We start from the raw sequence: 20,693 nt of genomic DNA on the forward strand, positions 1-20,693 counted from the left end.
ACTGGCTTTATCCATGCAGTCATAGTGTACAGTATCATTGTTATAGCTTATTACTTATACGCATACTATTGATGTATCTATAGTTCTCTCCAGGTGGAGATAGGATTCAATTCAAGCACCAGTTTATGGTTATTCCCCTGTGTTATGTGACCAGATACATGCTGCTCCTTCCTTCCTTGGCACCATACATATAGGTAAATTCCTCTATGATACTATATAAGTACATTTTTCTTCACGATGGTCCCTAACATGAGATATGATTTTTTCTATTAAGGTCTAATTCTGCAGCACCATTTTAGTGCTACACACAGTATAGCATCGATGTACTAGCATTGAATACCCTTGACGTGTATACCGTTCCAATTATGGGTATGCAAATTGACACAGGTACCACATTTTTTCTGTACATATACTCAATATGCAGCGGACAGTATTGTTCTTATGTATAACACATATTTGCATTACGTTTCACTAATACATCTTTTTCATTATAGTGATAAACATATGAGACTCTACTCATTCCCATAAACTCCTAGCCCTTCTACCGAATATTTGCATATATTTGATTGTGCACGGTGAGTGCTATTACAGAGGCCTTCCAGTTTTTGCATGTATTTCCTTCTATCTCGTTCTTTTCTTGTCTTCACTTTCCTGCTCTTTATTTCCTCCTTTCTTCTTTTATGTTCTTTTATCTCCACTTTTTCTACCTTTGGTCGGACTTCCATAGACTTTGATGGGCACACACCTCCATCACTGGCATTAGTATAATCATCCAGGTCCTAGGTTATGCACCGCTTATTCACCTGTACCTATCAGTTCATGAACATATGGGATCAACTTTACTATGTATCACAATATGTTTCTACCCCTATAATATGTCCTTGTCTGTTATTAAAAATGATGTTGGCAGGCATGAAAAAACTCCTTCATTTTATTATGAATGTAATTTTGACTGTAATTTTTGTATATTTATCAGATAATAGTCCATGTTGACGAAGGCCTGTGGCCGAAACGTCCAGTTTGTTGGACCACATTCATTTTTTCTGAAAAAAACATTCAAGGAACTATTGTGTTAATAAAAATATTGCATACAACTTTTTGCATTTTGCCTTTTTTCTGGGAGTTGTAGTGTGCCGGGGTTACTCTTTTTCTATGTGCTACTTTTTACCCTAGAGCACCTACTTTATCGGTGACGCGGAGCTTCTCTCCTTTTTATAGTCAGAAAAATGCACCAAAACGGATTTTTCATTGCAGTTTTCCACACCTCATTGAATTCAATGGGAGAAAAACGCAGTGAAAAATGCCAAAAGAATTGGCATGCTGCAACTTTATGGTCACCACAAAGACACAGCCAAATAAACTCTAATGTGCGGACAGCAAAAATGAAATCTCAGACTTTGCTGGGGAAGGAAATTCATGCAGTTGAGACCAAAACTGCACCGAAAAAACGCGGCAAAAACCGCACCATGCACACAAGGCCTAAAAACAACGTGTGCACATAGGCTAGGAGTAGGCATGCAGATGGCAAAACTACACTCAAAACCGCATCAAAAACAGTGTGCAGACAGACGGCCACAGGATCTCTAACACGCCGGCCCCTACAGCAGTCCATGTACAGGCTAGTTGGCTCTCTGCTGCCGCTTGCACACACGCATGCTGCTGACCGCCCTGGAGTACAGCGCCTGGCGCCCCCAGCAGACCCGCCCCCAGACACTAAGTGCAGCCCAATGTCAGTGACTGACGGCGCTAGGAATAGCTCAGCGCGGGAGCTCTCAGTCTCCGCCCATAAATAAAACAGACCACGCCCCTTACAGCTCACTCCCGCTTCACGTGCTCTTCACAGCGATTTCCCCCTCTCCCACCCAATCACAAGCCTTCTTTCCGGTATATGGGCGGGGCGAGGTAGAGTCAAGACGTATCCTTGGCTTTCCGTCCGGAAGGTGTGGCGCAGGCGGTGCTGGGCGGAACCACTAAGGTTGTGGGCAGGGACACGTCTCTTCAGCCTTCACTACATCGGAAGCTCTTTCATTTCTGAGGGGGCAGCTCCGCAGCTCCGCGGCCGGGCCTGAGCCGAGAGTACCCGCACGAGCGGTATGTACCGGAGGGGTGCGGTCCGGGGATGGATGAGTCACGTGATGTCATTGTTCGGGGGTTTAGTCCTGTGCTGAGGGCCGGGAGCCGGAGCCCGTGTGTCACGTGGTGGGGGCTTGTGCCGTATCGGGGGTCCTCCCTCCTCCGGGCCGTGTCTCCCCCGTGGGCCGTGTCTCCCCCGTGGGCCGTGTCTCCTGTCCGCCTCCTCTCACGTGTCTGAAGTTGTGCAGGTTCCTTAGTATAGAGGAGTGCTGTGATGTCGGCGCCAGCCTCAGTGCCCTGAAATAAGACCCAGTGCTGCAAAGGGTTCTGGGAGCGGCTGACCTGCTTCAGCTCGCGAAGAGTCCTGGAAATTGGACCCAACCAGCCTTTACTCTACGTATGAACAGGTCTCTGGTCCCCCACCTGAGAGCAGCATGATGAAGGGGCAGAGACCCTGATTCCATAGAGGTATCACTTACTGGGCTGCTTGCTGCATTTATGATCAGTTTTATCTGATGGAGATCTACCAGTCCTCTGACTACTGAGCTCTATAAACCCACCACTGATTGGCAGCTTCCTGTGTACACTGCATAGGCAGAAAACTCAGGGGGTGGTGGAGGTATACAGGACGCATGGACAGAGAACTGTATGGCAGCAGGATTGCTAGTCCTCAAGTGAAAATTTCCTAAGTGATTTTTATCAAAATACAGCAACTAAGCCAATCATATGCAATACTGCAAGACGTCTATGCACGCTGACTGTAGACTGTTACATGGTGTTGGTGTGTGATGTGCACACTGTCACGATCCCCTTGTATCCGCATGTGGGTTGTCTCCTGACCACATATATTCGGATTGCGTACTTTCCATCACGTGGGTCTCATCTGGCCGCTCTCAATAGAAGAGCATAGAGGAGTCCATCTGAACGCAAATATGTAAGTCACTGTTCACCCACATGCTGGATCCTGACAGTGTGCGCATCGTGTGCTGTCACCATCTGTCAGGCTGCAGTCAGTGACTACTCTTCCACTTCAGCCTGGAAATCCCCTTTTTCGTGACTTCATCTTGCTGCACGGAGGTAGCACAAATGTCTCTGTAGAAGGTGAGCCATCCTATGGGATGAATATCATGAGGAACACTTGTGTGCGGGTGTCTTATCTAAGGGAAGCAGCCTGGAGGCAGATGGCGGTATGTGCTGACTCCAGGATGTCTCCTGTGATTTGTTGACACAGATAAGTGTGGGTCGATATTGTCCGGACCCTGCAGGACGATCTCCGCTCTTGTATCTCTGTCCATCTGTCCATGTTGATTCAGTCCATGCAGTAATGAGCTGAGCCCGGACACCAGTAAATCACGTAGATGCAGACGGGGACGATGTGTTGAGTGCTTCCTAATGTTTGCCAGGTTTTCCTCCTCGGTAATATAATGGGCGATGTTTTGCTCCAGTCACACATTCTGCCTGGAGCTCACAGGAAACCTGCAGATTCTAGCTGCACTCTTTACTGACCGGCTTCTTCATTGCAAGGAACTTAATCATAGGGAGAGACTGTCAATCAAGGTGAAGTGGGCGGAGAGAACCCCGACTGGAGCCTCCCAGGTGACACATCGCCATGTGCCCCGCATTAACTTGCCATGGTGTTTGCTCTGAAATGCTGTTTTAGGGTCAGACATCGCACCGTGGAATTGGTCTCCATGCTGCTTGTGGTTAGCTCTGGCGGTTTCTCCGGACAGGCTCCTTCTCAATCTGTTTGGTGGCCTCAGACCTGCAGATGTCTCAGATGGGCACTGGCCTCCCTAATATAATGTCTGGGTCTGCTGATATTCTCCCTTGCATAGCTAGTAGGAGCAGTGAACAATGGGCTGGTAGCGGTGACATGTCCTCCGCTATATCTGACTATAGAACGTCTTCTGCAGTTTCTTCTCCCCCCTGAATCACCCCTCTTGTCTAGGGGCTGTTTTGTATTTCAGCTCCATTTTTCTTGAAGGCTAAGTGCAGAATGTCTGAGGTTGGCTCGAGGCCGCTTAGAAACTTGGTGCAGATGCTGACATATTTTCTTCTTCTATTTACCTACAGCTATTCTCATTACTTGGAGACTAAAAGAATCTTCTGAGGCTTTACAGGGAGCTGCAAATATTTTTCTGCTGCAAAGAACAGCAAACTATTTTACCCCTCTTGATAGTAGCTGCCTTCTGGACCCAGGCTTGTTGTTGTAGGTTTGCTCCGATCAGGCACCGCCGATTCCCAGATCACCCCCCCCCCCTCCTTCGCCATGTCTGTTTTTAGTAAATGTAACCTTTCTGGAGCATCTTTTCTTATGACTCTATTTTATGCTGTTCCTCAGTTATTCCTCTTAAAAATTCTTTTTAATAAGTTTAGAGAGCTGGGTGTTACCAGGGGGGGCTTACTCTGACCAAGTTAGAGCCAAGGGATCAAATTTTTGACTGGTGACCTCCGATTTTCAATATTTAGGCTATGCGCGCACGTGTTTTGTGTTTTTTTTTGTTTTTTTTTTTTGCATTCTTTTCATGCATTTTTCCTTGCTTAGCTTAATCGGTAAAAGCAAGGAAAAAGCATCCCAGCTTAGTCTGAGAATCCTGACTTGCTGTGCACAAGTTTTTTTTTTTCTTTTTTCCTTGCAGATTTTGTTGCTGAAAAAAGAAGCAGTATATCAATTGTTTCTGCTTTTATTTTTTTTTTTCTGCGTTTCTATAATCCCCTGCAGTGTTTTATCACAGCAAGGGATTTTAGCACAGCACTTTGCCTCACACATTGTGCATACAGCATGGTGTGTGAGGCTCTCTCCGTAGCTCAGTAACCCGGGGTCGTCGTGGTGACAACCCAGCGTCACTATGGCAGCGATAGGGTCCCTGTGATCACATTACAGGGGACTCTATCACTAGGGAGAGGTAAGTGATTCCTCACCCTGCCTTCTAAATGCTGCGATCTCGCTGATTGCAGCATTCAGGGGGTTAAACTGCAAGGGAGCGCCCCGGGCAGTGAGAACCGGGACCCTGCTGTAACATCAGCCTGTGACCTGGCGGCGATTGCGTGGGTACAGCGCCTAAACCCCCACAATGTCCATAACTAAAAAAGCAGGAAAAACACAAGTGGTAATGCGCAAACACAATAAAAAAAAGTGCTATTTTTTTTTCAGCTGCTTTTTTTTCTTTTTCTTTTTACATTTTTTTTTATTTTATTTATTTATTTATTTTTTGTCTGCAGAAAAAAAGCGCGCAAAAACCCAACATGAGTACATAAACTTCCTGTAGGTACAATGCAGAGTAATGAGAAGATGCTCCAGAAATACTGTTTTAGGCTATGTGCGCACTTACCGGATTTTGCCGTGGATTTTCCGCGGATTTGCTGCATGTTTCGCTGCAGAAAATGTTCATAACATCTCTGCAGTGAATCACCAGCAAATCCTATGGAGAAAAAAAAATCCTGTGCGCACTAGGCGGAATTTGACAGCTGCATGTTTTGCTGCGGAAATCCCGCAGCAAAAACAAGTGCATGTCACTTCTTTTCCACAGGTAGCTGCGGGTTTTCCCTAATCTAATGTAAAAATCACGCAGGGAACAGCTTGCGGAAAAACCGCACCAAATCCGCACCAAATCCGCAACAAAACGCGACAATCCGCGTGCGGATTTGATGCGGATTTTTCCCGCAGGTGATAAGATCTTTGAGAGCCTGCGGAATTTACGCAAGGAAATTTCATTTCCCAGTGCGCACATAGCCATAAGCCGTACATGTCAGGAGAGGTGACGGATCCCGTTAAGGTTAATTTCCATGTAGAATAAATGGGTATATATTATGTGGGGTGATGTGCCATGTGATTCAGGTTACTGCACTCTCTAGCAGTCCCTGTGCAGCACTTCCCAGGCTCTGAGACCTCCCTTTTCTCTATAGCTGACATTGTCTAGCAGGAAAGATTAGTTCTTCACCTGACCCCTAATTAAATGCAATGTTAGCTGCAAGCAAGTTCTCACCTTCAGGACATTCTTGTGGAGGCGGACGCTTTGATCTGTGATAATTCTTACCTCCACCACTTAAACCAGTTTGACTGCAGTGAGTGGATCTAGATGACGGACGGGGCATTGCTGTACAGCCCCGGTCCTCGGTGACCTTGCGGAAGGACAGTGACATTCCACCGTTTGGCTATTTGCTTTTATCAGTTGATGCAGAACGTTTCCTTGTATCTTGGAATAGATTCAATCCCCGTCCCATCGCTCCGCTCTTGATACTGTTGAGGTTTTTATGTCCCTGCATTTTGTATTTATTTCAACAAGTGCAGATTTGACTAACCAAAGTGGTCATGACCACCGCTGCTCTGCAGGTATAACAGTCTCACTCTTTTTATTTTTAAGCCTGCTTTACAGTTAATTTTCCTTTAGAGGTTATCAATTACTTTAACATTGATGGGCTATCCTTGGGAGAGGTCATCAATGTCTAATCGGCCAGGGTCTGACACCCCAATCAATCAGCTGTCGATGGAGCCGCCTCCAACAGCAGACAATGCTCTGCTCTGGAGCTGCTCCATCTTCTGATAGCGGCTGGTACTGCGCACCCACCTCTTATCGAGGTGGATGTGCGGGATGGGGCAGCTCTGGAACTGAGCACTTCCGGTCACCTGCCTCCTCTGGCTCTGAGAACAGTTGGTTGGCGGTGGTGCCAGGTGTCAGACCCTGGCCTCTAGCTGTCAATGTAAACCTAGTGGACAACCTCCTTCTTTTTTTTTTCCTTTTATATAGAGGACCAACCACCAGGATTGTCCTATATAAACTAAAGCCGGTGCTATACTGGTGCTATCATGCTGATTCTATACACACCTTTAGTTGTGAGATCGGATGTATACTTTCTAAAATAGGCAGAAAAGTTTGTGAAATGCACTGTTATTTGATTAGGTGCTGCAGAATATTTAATAGCTGGGTTGTGTTTTGCTAGTTATTCCCACCCGTTTGCCTAGCGGTTAACTAGAAGGCATGAGATGCTGCCTTGTCCTATAGTGATAAGCTCCTGCTTATAAAATACTGTTTTAATAAAAACTTATTGACAGCTCAGTAAGTGACACATCGCTTGTATCAGGCTCTCGGCCTCTACATCATGCTGGTATCAGATTACATAGCAAAAACCTGCCGACAGATTCCCTTTTAAATATAATCCAGTACTTTTTTTTTTTTTTTTTTTTTTGACTAAGCTCCTACAAATTGTGCAGTATGTAGACAGTGAATGTGTGATGTTGCATAGGAATGCATGCTGTTACTGAGTGTATACATAAATATGGTTAGCTTGGCAGGAGTCCAGGTACAAGCACAAAATGTCCCTGCACCGGGCTTCATGGTAACTAATGCAGGTCATGTCACCAGATTATGATCAGGTTGAGTTTTCCAGTCCTCTGACTAGTTCTGGATATAGCTATGGTACCACAATGAAACGGTGCTCCATGGAAAATGCAATGTACTGCTCGTTTGTGTGAGCTTGGCTTTAGCGTTCACGACTCATTGCTGGAATGGAGTGTATGGTGTTAGATGGGGCACTGTTTCATGAAGGTCTCATTCAGATGTCTGATTTTCATGGACTGTGAAAATGGAGAAATTTTTTTATTTTTTTTTTCCTACCTATCTTCAAGAAAAACTGACACTTGGATTACACTGATCAAAGTCTGATACCAAAAAAAATCTATTTTTTTTTTTTTTTCTTGTGTAAAAAAAAAAAAATAAATAAAAAAAATCACCCGTCTGAATAAGCCCTTAAGGGGTTGTTCAAATAGTGAATATCCCCTTTAAAGTAAATGTATTCCTCCATACACATTTAAACTGATTTCAGACGTCCGTGTTTAATCAGGTACCAGTCACACGCATGGTTATGGTCATACGCGTGTCACGTGTACATGTCACACGTGTGACATCCATGTTTGCATACGTGTGACAGGTACCGGAGAAAACACGGGTCTGTGAAATAAAAAGATTTTCCATATTTACCTCATTATATTCATCGATTATTCACTGCACTCGGGACCTGGAAGCCGGAGCAGCGCTGGGGACAGCACTACAGGGACAGGTGAGTATTCTGCAAGCACAGTGACATCCAGGAGGTCATCGGAGTTCCCAATGAACTCTGACATCCTGATGACACACGTATGCGTATACACTGAGCACATAATATACACACATAGCGCACATGCATGTATACACTGAACACACACACTCTGCTGTTTACTCTCCCAGTGATGCGGTCCCTGGCACTGAAGTCTCCAGCGCTGGTTTAGCTTCCAGCTCCACAGGGCACTGAATATTCAGTGAGTATAATGAGCGGGGGTCAGGAGCGCTGGAGAGAGGTAAATATAGAAAATCTTTTTATTAAAAAGACCTGTGTTTTCCTCCGGTATGTGTCACGCGGATCACGTCAGTGTGTGATCCGTATGACACCCGTGCTGCTAGAGAAAAAAACGGACGTGTGCGGGGTCATGAGAGGTCATACGGTCCATGTGAAAACACGGACATGTGAGTAACGGTAAATAATAACATGGGTACGTCTGGCATCCGTGGTAAAAACTGATGTCACACGTACCTGAAACACGGAGGTCTGAAACCAGCCTTAGATGACTGGCAGCCGACTGTAGTGGAGACTTCTGACTCTCCCTTGATAGATGATGTCGGGTAAGAGAAAGATTGGGCAGTTGGAATTCCAGTGCCCGGTGTCTTGTTGTCAGGGTCTGACAGGCGAGCCTTCCTTAAAGGGAACCTGTCATCAGAAATTTCGCCCAAAAGCTAAAAGATTCCCCCTCTGCAGCTCCTGGGCTGCATTCTAGGAAGATCCCTGTTATTATTGTGCCCCATGTGAGACCAAAATAAAGCCTTTATAAAGTTCTACCTTTTTGTATGCAGCTTCTGTAAATTCGTCCCGGGGGCGGGCTCTCTGCCGTCCGTTATTCTGCCTCCTGGTCCTGTATGCCGCCCCCATCGCTCCTTTCCATATCTGATGCACCGCCCACTGCTCCAGCCATCCCCGCGCATGCCCAGTGCCAGTCTCACAGGACTGAGCAGTTTGACCGCTGGTGACGTGTGCGCAGGCAAGTGATTATGGACGGGACTGTGACTGTTATCAGCAAGTACCCGGCCATAATCTCTTGAGCGCGCAAACCTCTCCAGCGGTCAGACACACTGTGCTCAGGGTAGTGCTAGACTGTATGGGCTGCTTTCAGGGATGACGTCCCTTTGTCATGTGATAGTATTTTGAACACGCCCCTATCACATGACAAAGGGACGTCATCCCTGGAAGCAGCCCATACAGTCTAGCACTACCCTGAGCACAGTGTGTCTGACCGCTGGAGAGGTTTGCGCGCTCAAGAGATTATGGCCGGGTACTTGCTGATAAGTCACAGTCCCGTCCATAATCACTTGCCTGCGCACACGTCACCAGCGGTCAAACTGCTCAGTCCTGTGAGACTGGCACTGGGCATGCGCGGGGATGGCTGGAGCAGTGGGCGGTGCATCAGATATGGAAAGGAGCGATGGGGGCGGCATACAGGACCAGGGGACAGAATAACGGACGGCAGAGAGCCCGCCCCCGGGACGGATTTACAGAAGCTGCATACAAAAAGGTAGAACTTTATAAAGGCTTTATTTTGGTCTCACATGGGGCACAATAATAACAGGGATCTTCCTAGAATGCAGCCCAGGAGCTGCAGAGGGGGAATCTTTTAGCTTTTGGGCGAAATTTCTGATGACAGGTTCCCTTTAATATAGTACAGAGTCCCCAGACCTTTCTGACCTTGAAAGCCACATTCAGCTCCTGCCCCCCCGCACAGTAGGGACACCCAGAGCCCCCACTACCAGTATAATGACAAAGTATACCAAAATCCAGGGGTTCTTCAGATCTGATCTTCTGTATGGGGCTATTCACAAGTCACCATGTGAAGATCTCGTTATAGCTGTTTGCCAGACTTGGTGCTAATGTACCAAGCTGGAAGATGGCCATGAGCCACAAGACCTGGGCCAGCGAGGCACAGGTTGGGGTTCCCTGATATAGTGAGTGCTACATGATCGATCAGTACATCGGTATAAATGCTTCCATTCTCTGCAAATGACTTTTCTTTTTCGCTCTATTGGGAGACCCAGACAATTGGGTGTATAGGCTATGCCTCCGGAGGCCGCACAAAGTACTACACTTAAAAGTGTTAGGCCCCTCCCCTTCTGCCAATACACCCCCCGTGCTCCCACGGGCTGCTCAGTTTTTGCTTTGTGCGAAGGAGGTCAGACACGCACAGCACAGCTCCACAGATTAGTCAGCAGCAGCTGCTGACTAGGTCGGATGGAAGAAAAGTGGGCCCATATAGGGCCCCCAGCATGCTCCCTTCTCACCCCACTTTTGTCGGCGGTGTTGTTAAGGTTGAGGTATCCATTGCGGGTACGGCGGCTGGAGCCCACATGCTGTTTTTCCTTCCCCATCCCCCTTAGGGCTCTGGGTGAAGTGGGATCTTATCGGTCTCCAGGCACTGAGACCGGGCTTCATCCACAACTCCTGTGGAGCCTGATGGATAGGAGCCGATACCGTTCAGGGACATGGCCCTGCATCTTAAAGGTACTCTGTATCCCTATGGGGACCGCGCACGGCATCACCTCAGCTTTGCTGGGTGTGCTAGTGCACCGGGGACCGCGGCGCTGACCGGGTCTATATGTGCCATTACACACTCAGCGTCGCTGAGTGTGTTTATATGTAAGGGCTACCGCACTGACCGCCGTTGCCACGGGACACTGCGGCGCGGCTGGGACTTGTAGTTCGCCGGGGACTTTCACGCGACCGCGCTTTTACGGCGGCCGCGTTTATTACTACAGTCCCCGGCCTCATTGCGGCCTAGTTTCCCTTTTTTTCTCCCGCCCTCAGCTTTGACAGGCAGGGGAAGGGCGGGACGCTGCACGGAGCGAGCAGCAATGAGGGCTGGAGTATGATTTACATGCTCCACTCCCCTCACTGTACACAGTATGAGCGCCCGTTTCGCGCTCTTTCTAGGCCACGCCCACAGCTTCCTCAGCTCGTCAGGTCGCCGCAGCCATTCCTGTCAGCTCCACCGACGCTGCAGAGAGGGACATATTCATGGGAGACACAGACACGGTCTCTGGTGGCCTCACAACCGCTTAGGCGGCTGGTAAACAGCACATGTGGTGCTAGCCCCATGGTGCTGTATTGTATGGGTACATTATTTGTGTACTGTATATAATTTACACTGTATGAGCACAGTTCTTTCTGGCTATATACCCTATTGTGTTACTCAGGGAAAACTATAGCATGGCGCCCATAAAAGGCAGGGGTGCCAAAACACAGGCTTATTATGTTGCCTGCGCCGCATGTAAGACCCAGCTACAGGCAGGTTCCACTGACCCTCATTGTGTACAGTGTTCGACCCCTGTGACACTTCCTCAGCCGGATCCTCTGCTAAGAGGGGCCCAGGGGGAGCCACCTGTTGACACTGTCCAGGTGACGGGGACTGAGTTTGCAGCCTTTAAGGATCAACTCTCTGAGACTATGGCTAAGATACTAGAAGCCTTGCAGTCCAGACCGGTATCTCAGCAAAGGGACTCTGTTGAATCATTGTTCCCTGACCCCCCTCAGTTGGACCAACAATGTCCTCACGGGGTATCTCATACATCCCAGACGGAGGGTTCGGACTTAGAACCTAGCCCCAGATCGTCTAAGCGAGCCCGCTTAGAATTTCCCTCGACATCATATTGTTTAGGGTCTCAGCGGGGGGATTCTCTGGTTGATGATGCGGAAACAGCTGTTCAGGATTCTGATCCTGGGAGCGCTCTCAATCTTAATTCTCCAGACGGGGACGCCATAGTGAATGATCTTATTGCATCCATTCATCAGTTGCTGGATATTCTTCCCTCAGCCCCTCCGGCGGAGGAGTCTGATTCTCAGCAGGAGAAATCTCGCTTCAGGTTCCCCAAGCGTACACAGAGTATGTTTCTAGACCACTCTGATTTCAGAGAGGCAATCCAGAATCACCATGCTTGTCCGGATAAGCGTTTCTCTAAGCGCCTTAAGGATACACGTTATCTTTTTCCCCCGGAAGTGGTTAAAGGTTGGATTCAATGTCCCAAAGTGGATCCTCCAATCTCCAGACTGGCGGCTAGATCCATACTTGCAGTGGAAGATGGGGCCTCGCTTAAAGATGCCACTGACAGGCAGATGGAGCTCTGGATGAAATCCATCTATGAAGCTATCGGAGCTTCTTTTGCCCCAGCTTTCGAAGCCGTATGGGCGCTACAAGCTATATCAGCAGGTCAAGCGAAAATTGAAGCGGCCGCGCCACAAGTGGCTTCCATTACCTCCCAGACCTCGGCAATTGCATCTTACGCTATGAATGCTGTCCTGGACTCTGTGAGCCGTACGGCAGTTGCGACCGCCAATTCGGTAGTAGTCCGCAGGGCCTTGTGGCTACGGGAGTGGAAGGCAGATTCCGCTTCCAAAAAAGCGTTTAACCGGTTTGCCAATTTCTGGCGACAGGCTCTTTGGCGAGCGCCTGGATGAAATCATCAAACAATCCAAGGGAAAGGATACATCCTTACCCCAGCCCAAGCAGAACCTCTCCCAACAGAGGAGAGGGCAGTCGAGGTTTCGGTCCTTTCGGGGCGCGGGCAGGTCCCAATTCTCCTCGTCCAAAAGGTCTCAGAAAGAACAAAGGAACTCTGATGCATGGCGGTCTAAGTCACGTCCTAAAAAGGCCATTGGGAGCACCGCTAACAAAGCGGCTGCCTCATGACTTCTACCTCCTCTAGTAGCATCCTCGGTCGGTGGCAGGCTCTCCCGCTTTTGCGACACCTGGCTGCCACAAATAAAAGACCGCTGGGTGAGAGACATTCTGTCTCACGGTTACAAGATAGAGTTCATCTCTCGTCCCCCGACTCGATTCTTCAGGTCTTCTCCGCCTCCCGAGAGAGCCGAGGCTCTTCTGCAGGCGCTGGGCACTCTGAAGGCAGAAGGAGTGGTGGTCCCTGTTCCTCTTCATCAACAGGGCCACGGTTTTTATTCCAACTTGTTTGTGGTCCCAAAGAAGGACGGGTCTTTCCGTCCTGCCCTAGACCTGAAACTTCTCAACAAACACGTAAAGACCAGGCGGTTCCGGAGGGAATCCCTTCGCTCCGTCATCGCCTCAATGTCCCAAGGAGATTTCCTTGCATCGATCGATATCAAAGATGCTTATCTCCACGTTCCGATTGCCCCAGAGCACCAGCGCTTCTTGCGCTTCGCCATAGGAAACGAACACCTGCAGTTCGTGGCACTGCCATTCGGCCTGGCAACAGCCCCACGGGTTTTCACCAAGGTTATGGCTACTGTAGTAGCGGTCCTCCATTCTCAGGGTCACTCGGTGATCCCGTACTTGGACGATCTGTTGATCAAAGCACCCTCTCTAGAGGCATGCCAACACAGCCTCGACGCTACCCTGGAGACTCTCCAGAGTTTCGGGTGGATCATCAATTTTCCAAAGTCAAATCTGACACCGGCCCAATCGCTCACATACCTTGGCATGGAGTTTCATACCCTCTCGGCGATAGTGAAGCTTCCGCTGATCAAGCAGCGGTCACTACAGACAGGGGTACAATCTCTACTTCAAGGCCAGTCACACCCCTTGAGGCGCCTCATGCACTTCCTGGGGAAGATGGTGGCAGCAATGGAAGCAGTCCCTTTCGCGCAGTTTCACCTGCGTCCTCTTCAATGGGACATCCTACGCAAATGGGACAGGAAGCCGACGTCCCTCGACAGGACCGTCTCCCTCTCTCAGGCGACCAAAGCTTCCCTTCGGTGGTGGCTTCTTCCCACTTCATTGTCGAAGGGGAAATCCTTCCTAACCCCATCCTGGGAAGTAGTCACGACGGACGCAAGTCTGTCAGGGTGGGGAGCGGTTTTTTCTCCACCACAGGACTCAGGGTACGTGGACCCGGCAAGAGTCCTCGCTTCAGATCAATGTTCTGGAAATTCGGGCAGTGTATCTTGCCCTGAAAGCGTTCCAGCAGTGGCTGGAAGGCAAGCAGATCCGAATTCAGTCGGACAAATCTACAGCGGTGGCATACATCAACCACCAAGGCGGCACACGCAGTCGACAAGCCTTCCAGGAAGTCCGGCGGATTTTGATGTGGGTGGAAGCCACGGCCTCCACCATATCCGCAGTTCACATCCCAGGCGTGGAAAACTGGGAAGCAGATTATCTCAGTCGCCAGGGCATGGACGCAGGGGAATGGTCCCTTCACCCGGACGTGTTTCAGGAGATCTGTTGCCGCTGGGGGGTGCCGGACGTCGACCTCATGGCGTCCCGGCACAACAACAAGGTACCAACGTTCATGGCACGGTCTCAAGATCCCAGAGCTCTGGCGGCAGACGCCTTAGTTCAGGATCGGTCGCAGTTTCAGCTCCCTTATGTGTTTCCTCCGCTGGCACTGTTGCCCAGAGTGTTACGCAAGATCAGGGCCGACTGCCGCCGCGCCATCCTCGTCGCTCCAGACTGGCCGAGGAGGTCGTGGTACCCGGATCTGTGGCATCTCACGGTCGGCCAACCGTGGGCACTACCAGACCGACCAGACTTGCTGTCTCAAGGGTCGTTTTTCCATCTGAATTCTGCGGCCCTCAACCTGACTGTGTGGCCATTGAGTCCTGGATCCTAGCGTCTTCAGGGTTATCTCAAGAAGTCATTGCCACTATGAGACAGGCTAGGAAACCAACGTCCGCCAAGATTTATCACAGGACGTGGAAAATTTTCCTGTCGTGGTGCTCTGCTCAGGGTTTTTCTCCCTGGCCATTTGCATTACCTACTTTTCTGTCCTTCCTTCAATCTGGACGGGAAAAGGGTTTGTCGCTCGGTTCCCTTAAGGGACAAGTTTCAGCGCTCTCTGTTTTTTTCCAGAGGCGCCTAGCTAGACTTCCACAGGTACGCACGTTCCGGCAGGGAGTTTGTCACATCGTTCCACCTTACAAGCGGCCGTTAGAACCCTGGGATCTAAACAGGGTGCTGATGGTTCTTCAGAAACCACCATTCGAGCCAATGAGAGATATTTCTCTCTCACGCCTTTCGCAGAAAGTGGTTTTTCTAGTAGCAGTCACTTCACTTCGGAGAGTGTCTGAGCTAGCAGCGCTGTCATGCAAAGCCCCTTTTCTGGTTTTTCACCAGGACAAGGTGGTTCTACGTCCGGTTCCGGAGTTTCTCCCTAAGGTGGTATCCCCCTTTCATCTCAATCAGGATATTTCCTTACCCTCTATTTATCCTCATCCAGTTCACCAATGTGAAAAGGATTTGCACTTGTTAGATCTGGTGAGAGCACTCAGACTCTACATTTCTCGTATGGCGCCCCTGCGCCGCTCGGATGCACTCTTTGTCCTTGTCGCTGGCCAGCGTAAAGGGTCACAGGCTTCCAAATCAACCCTGGCTTGGTGGATCAAGGAGCCAATTATCGAAGCTTACCGTTCGGCTGGGCTTCCGGTTCCCTCAGGGCTGAAGGCCCATTCTACCAGAGCCGTGGGAGCGTCCTGGGCTTTGAGGCACCAGGCTGCGGCTCAACAGGTGTGTCAGGCGGCTACCTGGTCGAGCCTGCACACTTTCACGAAACACTATCAGGTGCATACCTATGCTGCGGCGGATGCCAGCCTAGGTGGACGAGTCCTTCAGGCGGCGGTTGCCCACCTGTAGGAAAGGGCCGTTTTGCGGCTCTCTTACGAGGTATTATTTTACCCACCCAGGGACTGCTTTTGGACGTCCCAATTGTCTGGGTCTCCCAATAGAGCGAAAAAGAAGGGAATTTTGTTTACTTACCGTAAATTCCTTTTCTTCTAGCTCTAATTGGGAGACCCAGCACCCGCCCCTGTTTTTTTGTGTACACATGTTGTTCATGTTGAATGGTTTCAGTTCTCCGAGTTTCCTTCGGATTGAAGTTAAACCAGTTTATAATTATTTTTTCCTCCTTCTTGCTTTTGCACCAAAACTGAGGAGCCCGTGGGAGCACGGGGGGTGTATAGGCAGAAGGGGAGGGGCCTAACACTTTTAAGTGTAGTACTTTGTGCGGCCTCCGGAGGCATAGCCTATACACCCAATTGTCTGGGTCTCCCAATTAGAGCTAGAAGAAAAGGAATTTACGGTAAGTAAACAAAATTCCCTTCTTTAAACTCTCGTTTTATTTCCGATCTTTTATTTATTTATTTTTTTTTTTCGTTGCAGGCAAAATTGAGACCTCACAAGTGAAAATGTCTGCTGCTAGCTGGAAACCATTTATATATGGAGGACTTGCCTCGATTACGGCTGAATGTGGTAAGTTGTAGATTGCCCCTGTTTTCTGAGTTATGAAATAAGCATCAATGGTGGCCTAGGGCCCAGTTACAGGCTGATAATTGGGACTGAATACTGGAATACTGGTTCTTATCGGCCTGTCTAAATATGCTGGCCATTAACCCATCAAGCAAAAAGAGCTCTCGTATGGGTGACATCATTTTTGAAAGTGGGTTTAAAAATCTTAGTTCTCAGCAGAGAAAGTGCTACAGAGAACATGTTCTCCTAAAACAGACGATCATGTTCATGATTTTCCTTTGCACATAGCAATGTGATTGCCCTGTCTAAACTGGCCATTAAATGGGCCATTGGGTTGTCTGAGACACTACCAACTGGTTAAAGTGTCACTGATCTTACATAACATGTAAAGTATCAGGTCTGTGCAGCATAAATCACCATCTGCAGCCATGTTGAATATATATACACCCACTTGGGGAAAAGGGACACATTTTGGCTATGTGTCCACGCTGCGGAAAATGCGCGCATTTTGCCGCGGATTTCTCGCGGAAAAGCCGCGGATTTCCCGAAAATCTGCAGCAGCGGCACTTCCCAGCCATTTCTATGGCATTTTGGAAATGCTGTGCCCATGCTGCGGATTTTTCCGCGGCGGATTTTGATCCGGAAAAATCTGCAACATGTCAATTATTGTTGCGGATTTTCATCCGGATTTTGGCTTTAAAATTGGGGGAAAAAAAAAATCTGCTGCAATTCCGCACCTTTCAAAAGGTGCGGATTTTGATGCAGAAAAATCCGCAGCAACATTCTCCCGTGGACACATAGCCTTTGGAATTATCTCCCCATTCCTGTGTAGTTGGGGGCGGGGGGGGGGGGGGGGTAAAACTACAGAACTATATGTATCTTGGCAGAGGTAGCATTGCTGTAGAAGTTTTGATTTTCTACATATACAATGAAAAGATCAATAATTTACAGCTCATTCGCTGTAGAAACTACATTTTGTACACGGCCTCTGCGTCACCTCTTATTCCACAAAAATCCTGTTCTTACTAAGCGAAATGATCCCAGTTTATGTATTGGGCAAATAAAGAACCTGTTCACTGTAACCAGGCGCCAGATGATGTCGCCTTCAGTCAGACCTTGCTTAGTCATGGCAAGTTTTGTGTTTGTGGTCGGTTGCAGCTTGATAAGGTTTCCAAGCTATTTATTTATTTATTTATTTATTTATTTATTTATTTTTTATATGTATGTATTTTGGACTAAATAAATAAAAATTTTGCAATTAGATTTAATTACAAATTTTGTACCATTCGGCTTTTACAGACAGTTTCTCTGCACGTTCAATATTAAGGGACTCTGATAGCACAGAATGACTGCTCAAGTAAAGGCATTCGGTGCACCTTCCCACATACTTGTTTTTCCTGTCTTTATCCCCTTATTTGATTAAAAGCTCTGTCTTTATAGAGCCAGAGATGGGTGGAGACAAATGGCAAACAAGCAGGTGGGAAGGTGCACTTTAATGTTTGACCCCGCCATCGTGCACTCGGCACCATGGTTTAAACAGTCCATTCTATGATGAGTCCCTTTAATGTAGTCTTTTTGCTTTATATGGAGTCTAATGCAGGCGTCACACGAGACGAGCTATCGCGCGATGTATCGTCGGGGTCACGGTTTTCATGACGCACATCCGGCATCGCTTGCGAAGTTTTCTCGTGTGACGCCTCCGAGCGACGCAGAATCGCTCACAAATCGTGAGTCGTGTACTCGCCACTTATTTTTAAAAAATTGTTTATTTTTAATGGCGCCGGTTGTTCATCGTACCCGAGCAGCACACATCTCTTCGTGTGACACCCCGGGAACGATGAACACAGCTTACCTGCATCCCGCGACTCCCGCCGGCTATCCGGAAGGAAGGAGGTGGGCGGGATGTTTACATCCCGCTTATCTCCGCCCCTCCGCTTCTATTGGCAGGCCGCTGTGTGACGTCGCTGTGACGCAGAACGTCCCTTCAGGAAGTGAATGTTCGCCGCCCACAGCGACGTCGCTCAGCAGGTAAGTACGTGTGATGTGGGTTTAACGACCTTGTGTGCCACGGGCAACTAATTGCCCGTGACGCACAAACGATGGGGGCGGGTACGATCGCTCGTGCAATCGCACGATAGATCGTACCGTGTGAAGCCCGCATTACTAACAAGCCAAGCAATCAGTCCTTACTGGATTCTCCAGCCTTGTTCACAGTAAAAGAAACTTCATGTTTTTGCTCCAAAAGCTATCCCACAAAAAAGGAATTACATTTTCCCCAAAATAGTACAGAAAAATTCACTGCAACAAAAGGGCAACAGCGTTTACTGTCCAGGCCACAGAATCTAATGCACTCACAGGATGCAGCAAAACACCGTAATAAAGATGGAGGCAACAGGTGCAAACCACTGATGGCAGCCACTCACACTGCCACTCCATGGAGGAGGTGATTGCTTACTAATAAAATTGTACACAAATGGCTTGTGGTCACTTATATAGTGCTGGGCAGCCGCCTAGTCTAATAGTATGGGCGTCATCAATAGGCTGTAAGCCAGACACGGTGCACCTACATGTGTGAACGGCGCCCTATACAAGCCATTTGTGTGCAATTTTAATAGTAAGCAATCACCCCTCCATGGAGTGGCAGTGTGAGTGGCTGCTCCATCAGTGGTTTGCACCTGTTGCCTCCATCTTTATTAAGGGGTTTGCTGCATCCTGTGAGTGCATTAGATTCTGTGGCCTGCGCAGGTAACTGTTTGTGCCTCAGCTCTATAAAATTGCTTCCTGTCTGTTGCACATCCATGCCGTACACAAGGACAAATAGTTATTCATTAGAGGATGTGGAAAACTTTAATGACCAATTACAATGCAAAACTCCTCCATGACCTTCAGAGAAAATCCAGAATAATCTGCCAATACAACACTGTTCTTTTAGAAGTACATAGTATATAATAATGCACACTTATGTAGTGCCATTAATTCCACAGCGCTTTACATACATCAGCATCACTGTCCCCATTGGGGGCTCAAAATTTCTGTATGGAGTGTGGAAAGAAACCAGAGAATCCGAAGGAAACCAATGCAAACACGGGGAGAACATACAAACTCCAGGCAGATGTTGACCTTGGTGGGATTTGCACCCAGGACCCCAGTGCTGCAAGACTGCGGTGCTAACCACTGAGCCACATAGGACATTAATAGGATTCAGTATTCATATCTGGAGTTCGGCCTTACTGCACCATTAGGGCACCTTATTTTATTGTAAGTGCTGCCTACTGTAGACATCCAGGATCTCACCCGCTATGTGTCTACGTGTACGGGTACATTTTGGCTGATTATTTTTTTTATTATTATTTATTTTTATTTTTTTCTCCTTTTTCTCTCTTTTGCTGGTTTAATTCTTTGGAATTTTTAATGCCGCCTTAGCCTGACCATGTACACAGACTTGTTTGTCTCTAGCACCATGCAAACCATAAATTGTATTTTTGAGTCATTTCTCTGTTTAGAAATATAACCTTTATTGTTGGTACCTGGCTCTTCTCAAAATCAATTATATTGATGTTTTCAGCAACATTAACTTTTTTTTTTTTTATTTTTATTTTTTTCTCTCTTCAAGGTACATTTCCTATAGACTTAACCAAAACGCGTCTTCAAGTCCAGGGGCAAGCTAATGATGCGAAGTACAAAGAAATCCGCTACAGAGGAATGCTCCATGCTCTTGTTCGGATATGCAGAGAAGAGGGGCTGATGGCATTGTATTCTGGGTATGTGGACTGGTTGGTTGTCACTTTGACATTGGTGGGTGTGTATACTTAATACACCCCACTTTACAGGAGACTCATACTTACGAGACCCAGACGTCTGCCTGCCTCCCAGATCCTCCTTGTGATCTCTGGTGGGTGCTGCACACCGTCCTCCCCTGCTGCTGACTGGCACACTCACACACACCACATCCAGCGCTCCACCACACAGCCCTGTGTGTGTGTGTGTGTGTGTGTGTGTTTTTTGCAGGTCCTGCCGCTCGGCGTCGGGTGAATGTGATTACGGGTGCCCTCTGTCTATAATGAAGTGTCCTGCAGAATCTGTAACTTTCTTAGCTGCATGGACACTTCATTATTGAACGGCAGCTAGGGCTTATTTTCAGAGGAGGGCTTATCTTTAAGCCTTGCTCCAAAAATGCTGAAAAAGATTCTATCTCTTTTGTTATCCTCCTCCGTCCACTATAAGTGGTCTGTCCTGCTCCACCGAGTCCTCTAATTTCTGGAGTAATGTAGCTTGGTGCGGTTTGCCTTTTCCCATTGTATATTACTGATACTGCGGTCAGGATTATCAG

General features: G+C 48.0%; 1 protein-coding gene across 1 annotated transcript in view; it reads left to right on the top strand.

Moving 5' to 3' along the window:
• Positions 1–1,951: 1,951 nt before the first annotated feature.
• SLC25A30 (solute carrier family 25 member 30) overlaps positions 1,952–20,693 on the top strand; it is a 29,486-nt gene continuing 10,744 nt past the window's right edge. The window contains exons 1-3 of the mRNA XM_075334386.1: positions 1,952–2,091; positions 16,277–16,366; positions 19,977–20,124. Of these exons, the coding sequence (XP_075190501.1) occupies positions 16,303–16,366; positions 19,977–20,124 (212 nt within the window). The 5' untranslated portion in view covers positions 1,952–2,091; positions 16,277–16,302. The remainder of the gene's footprint in view (positions 2,092–16,276; positions 16,367–19,976; positions 20,125–20,693) is intronic.

Source organism: Anomaloglossus baeobatrachus, chromosome 2 (genome assembly GCF_048569485.1).
Source record: "Anomaloglossus baeobatrachus isolate aAnoBae1 chromosome 2, aAnoBae1.hap1, whole genome shotgun sequence".
Lineage (NCBI taxonomy): Eukaryota > Metazoa > Chordata > Amphibia > Anura > Aromobatidae > Anomaloglossus > Anomaloglossus baeobatrachus.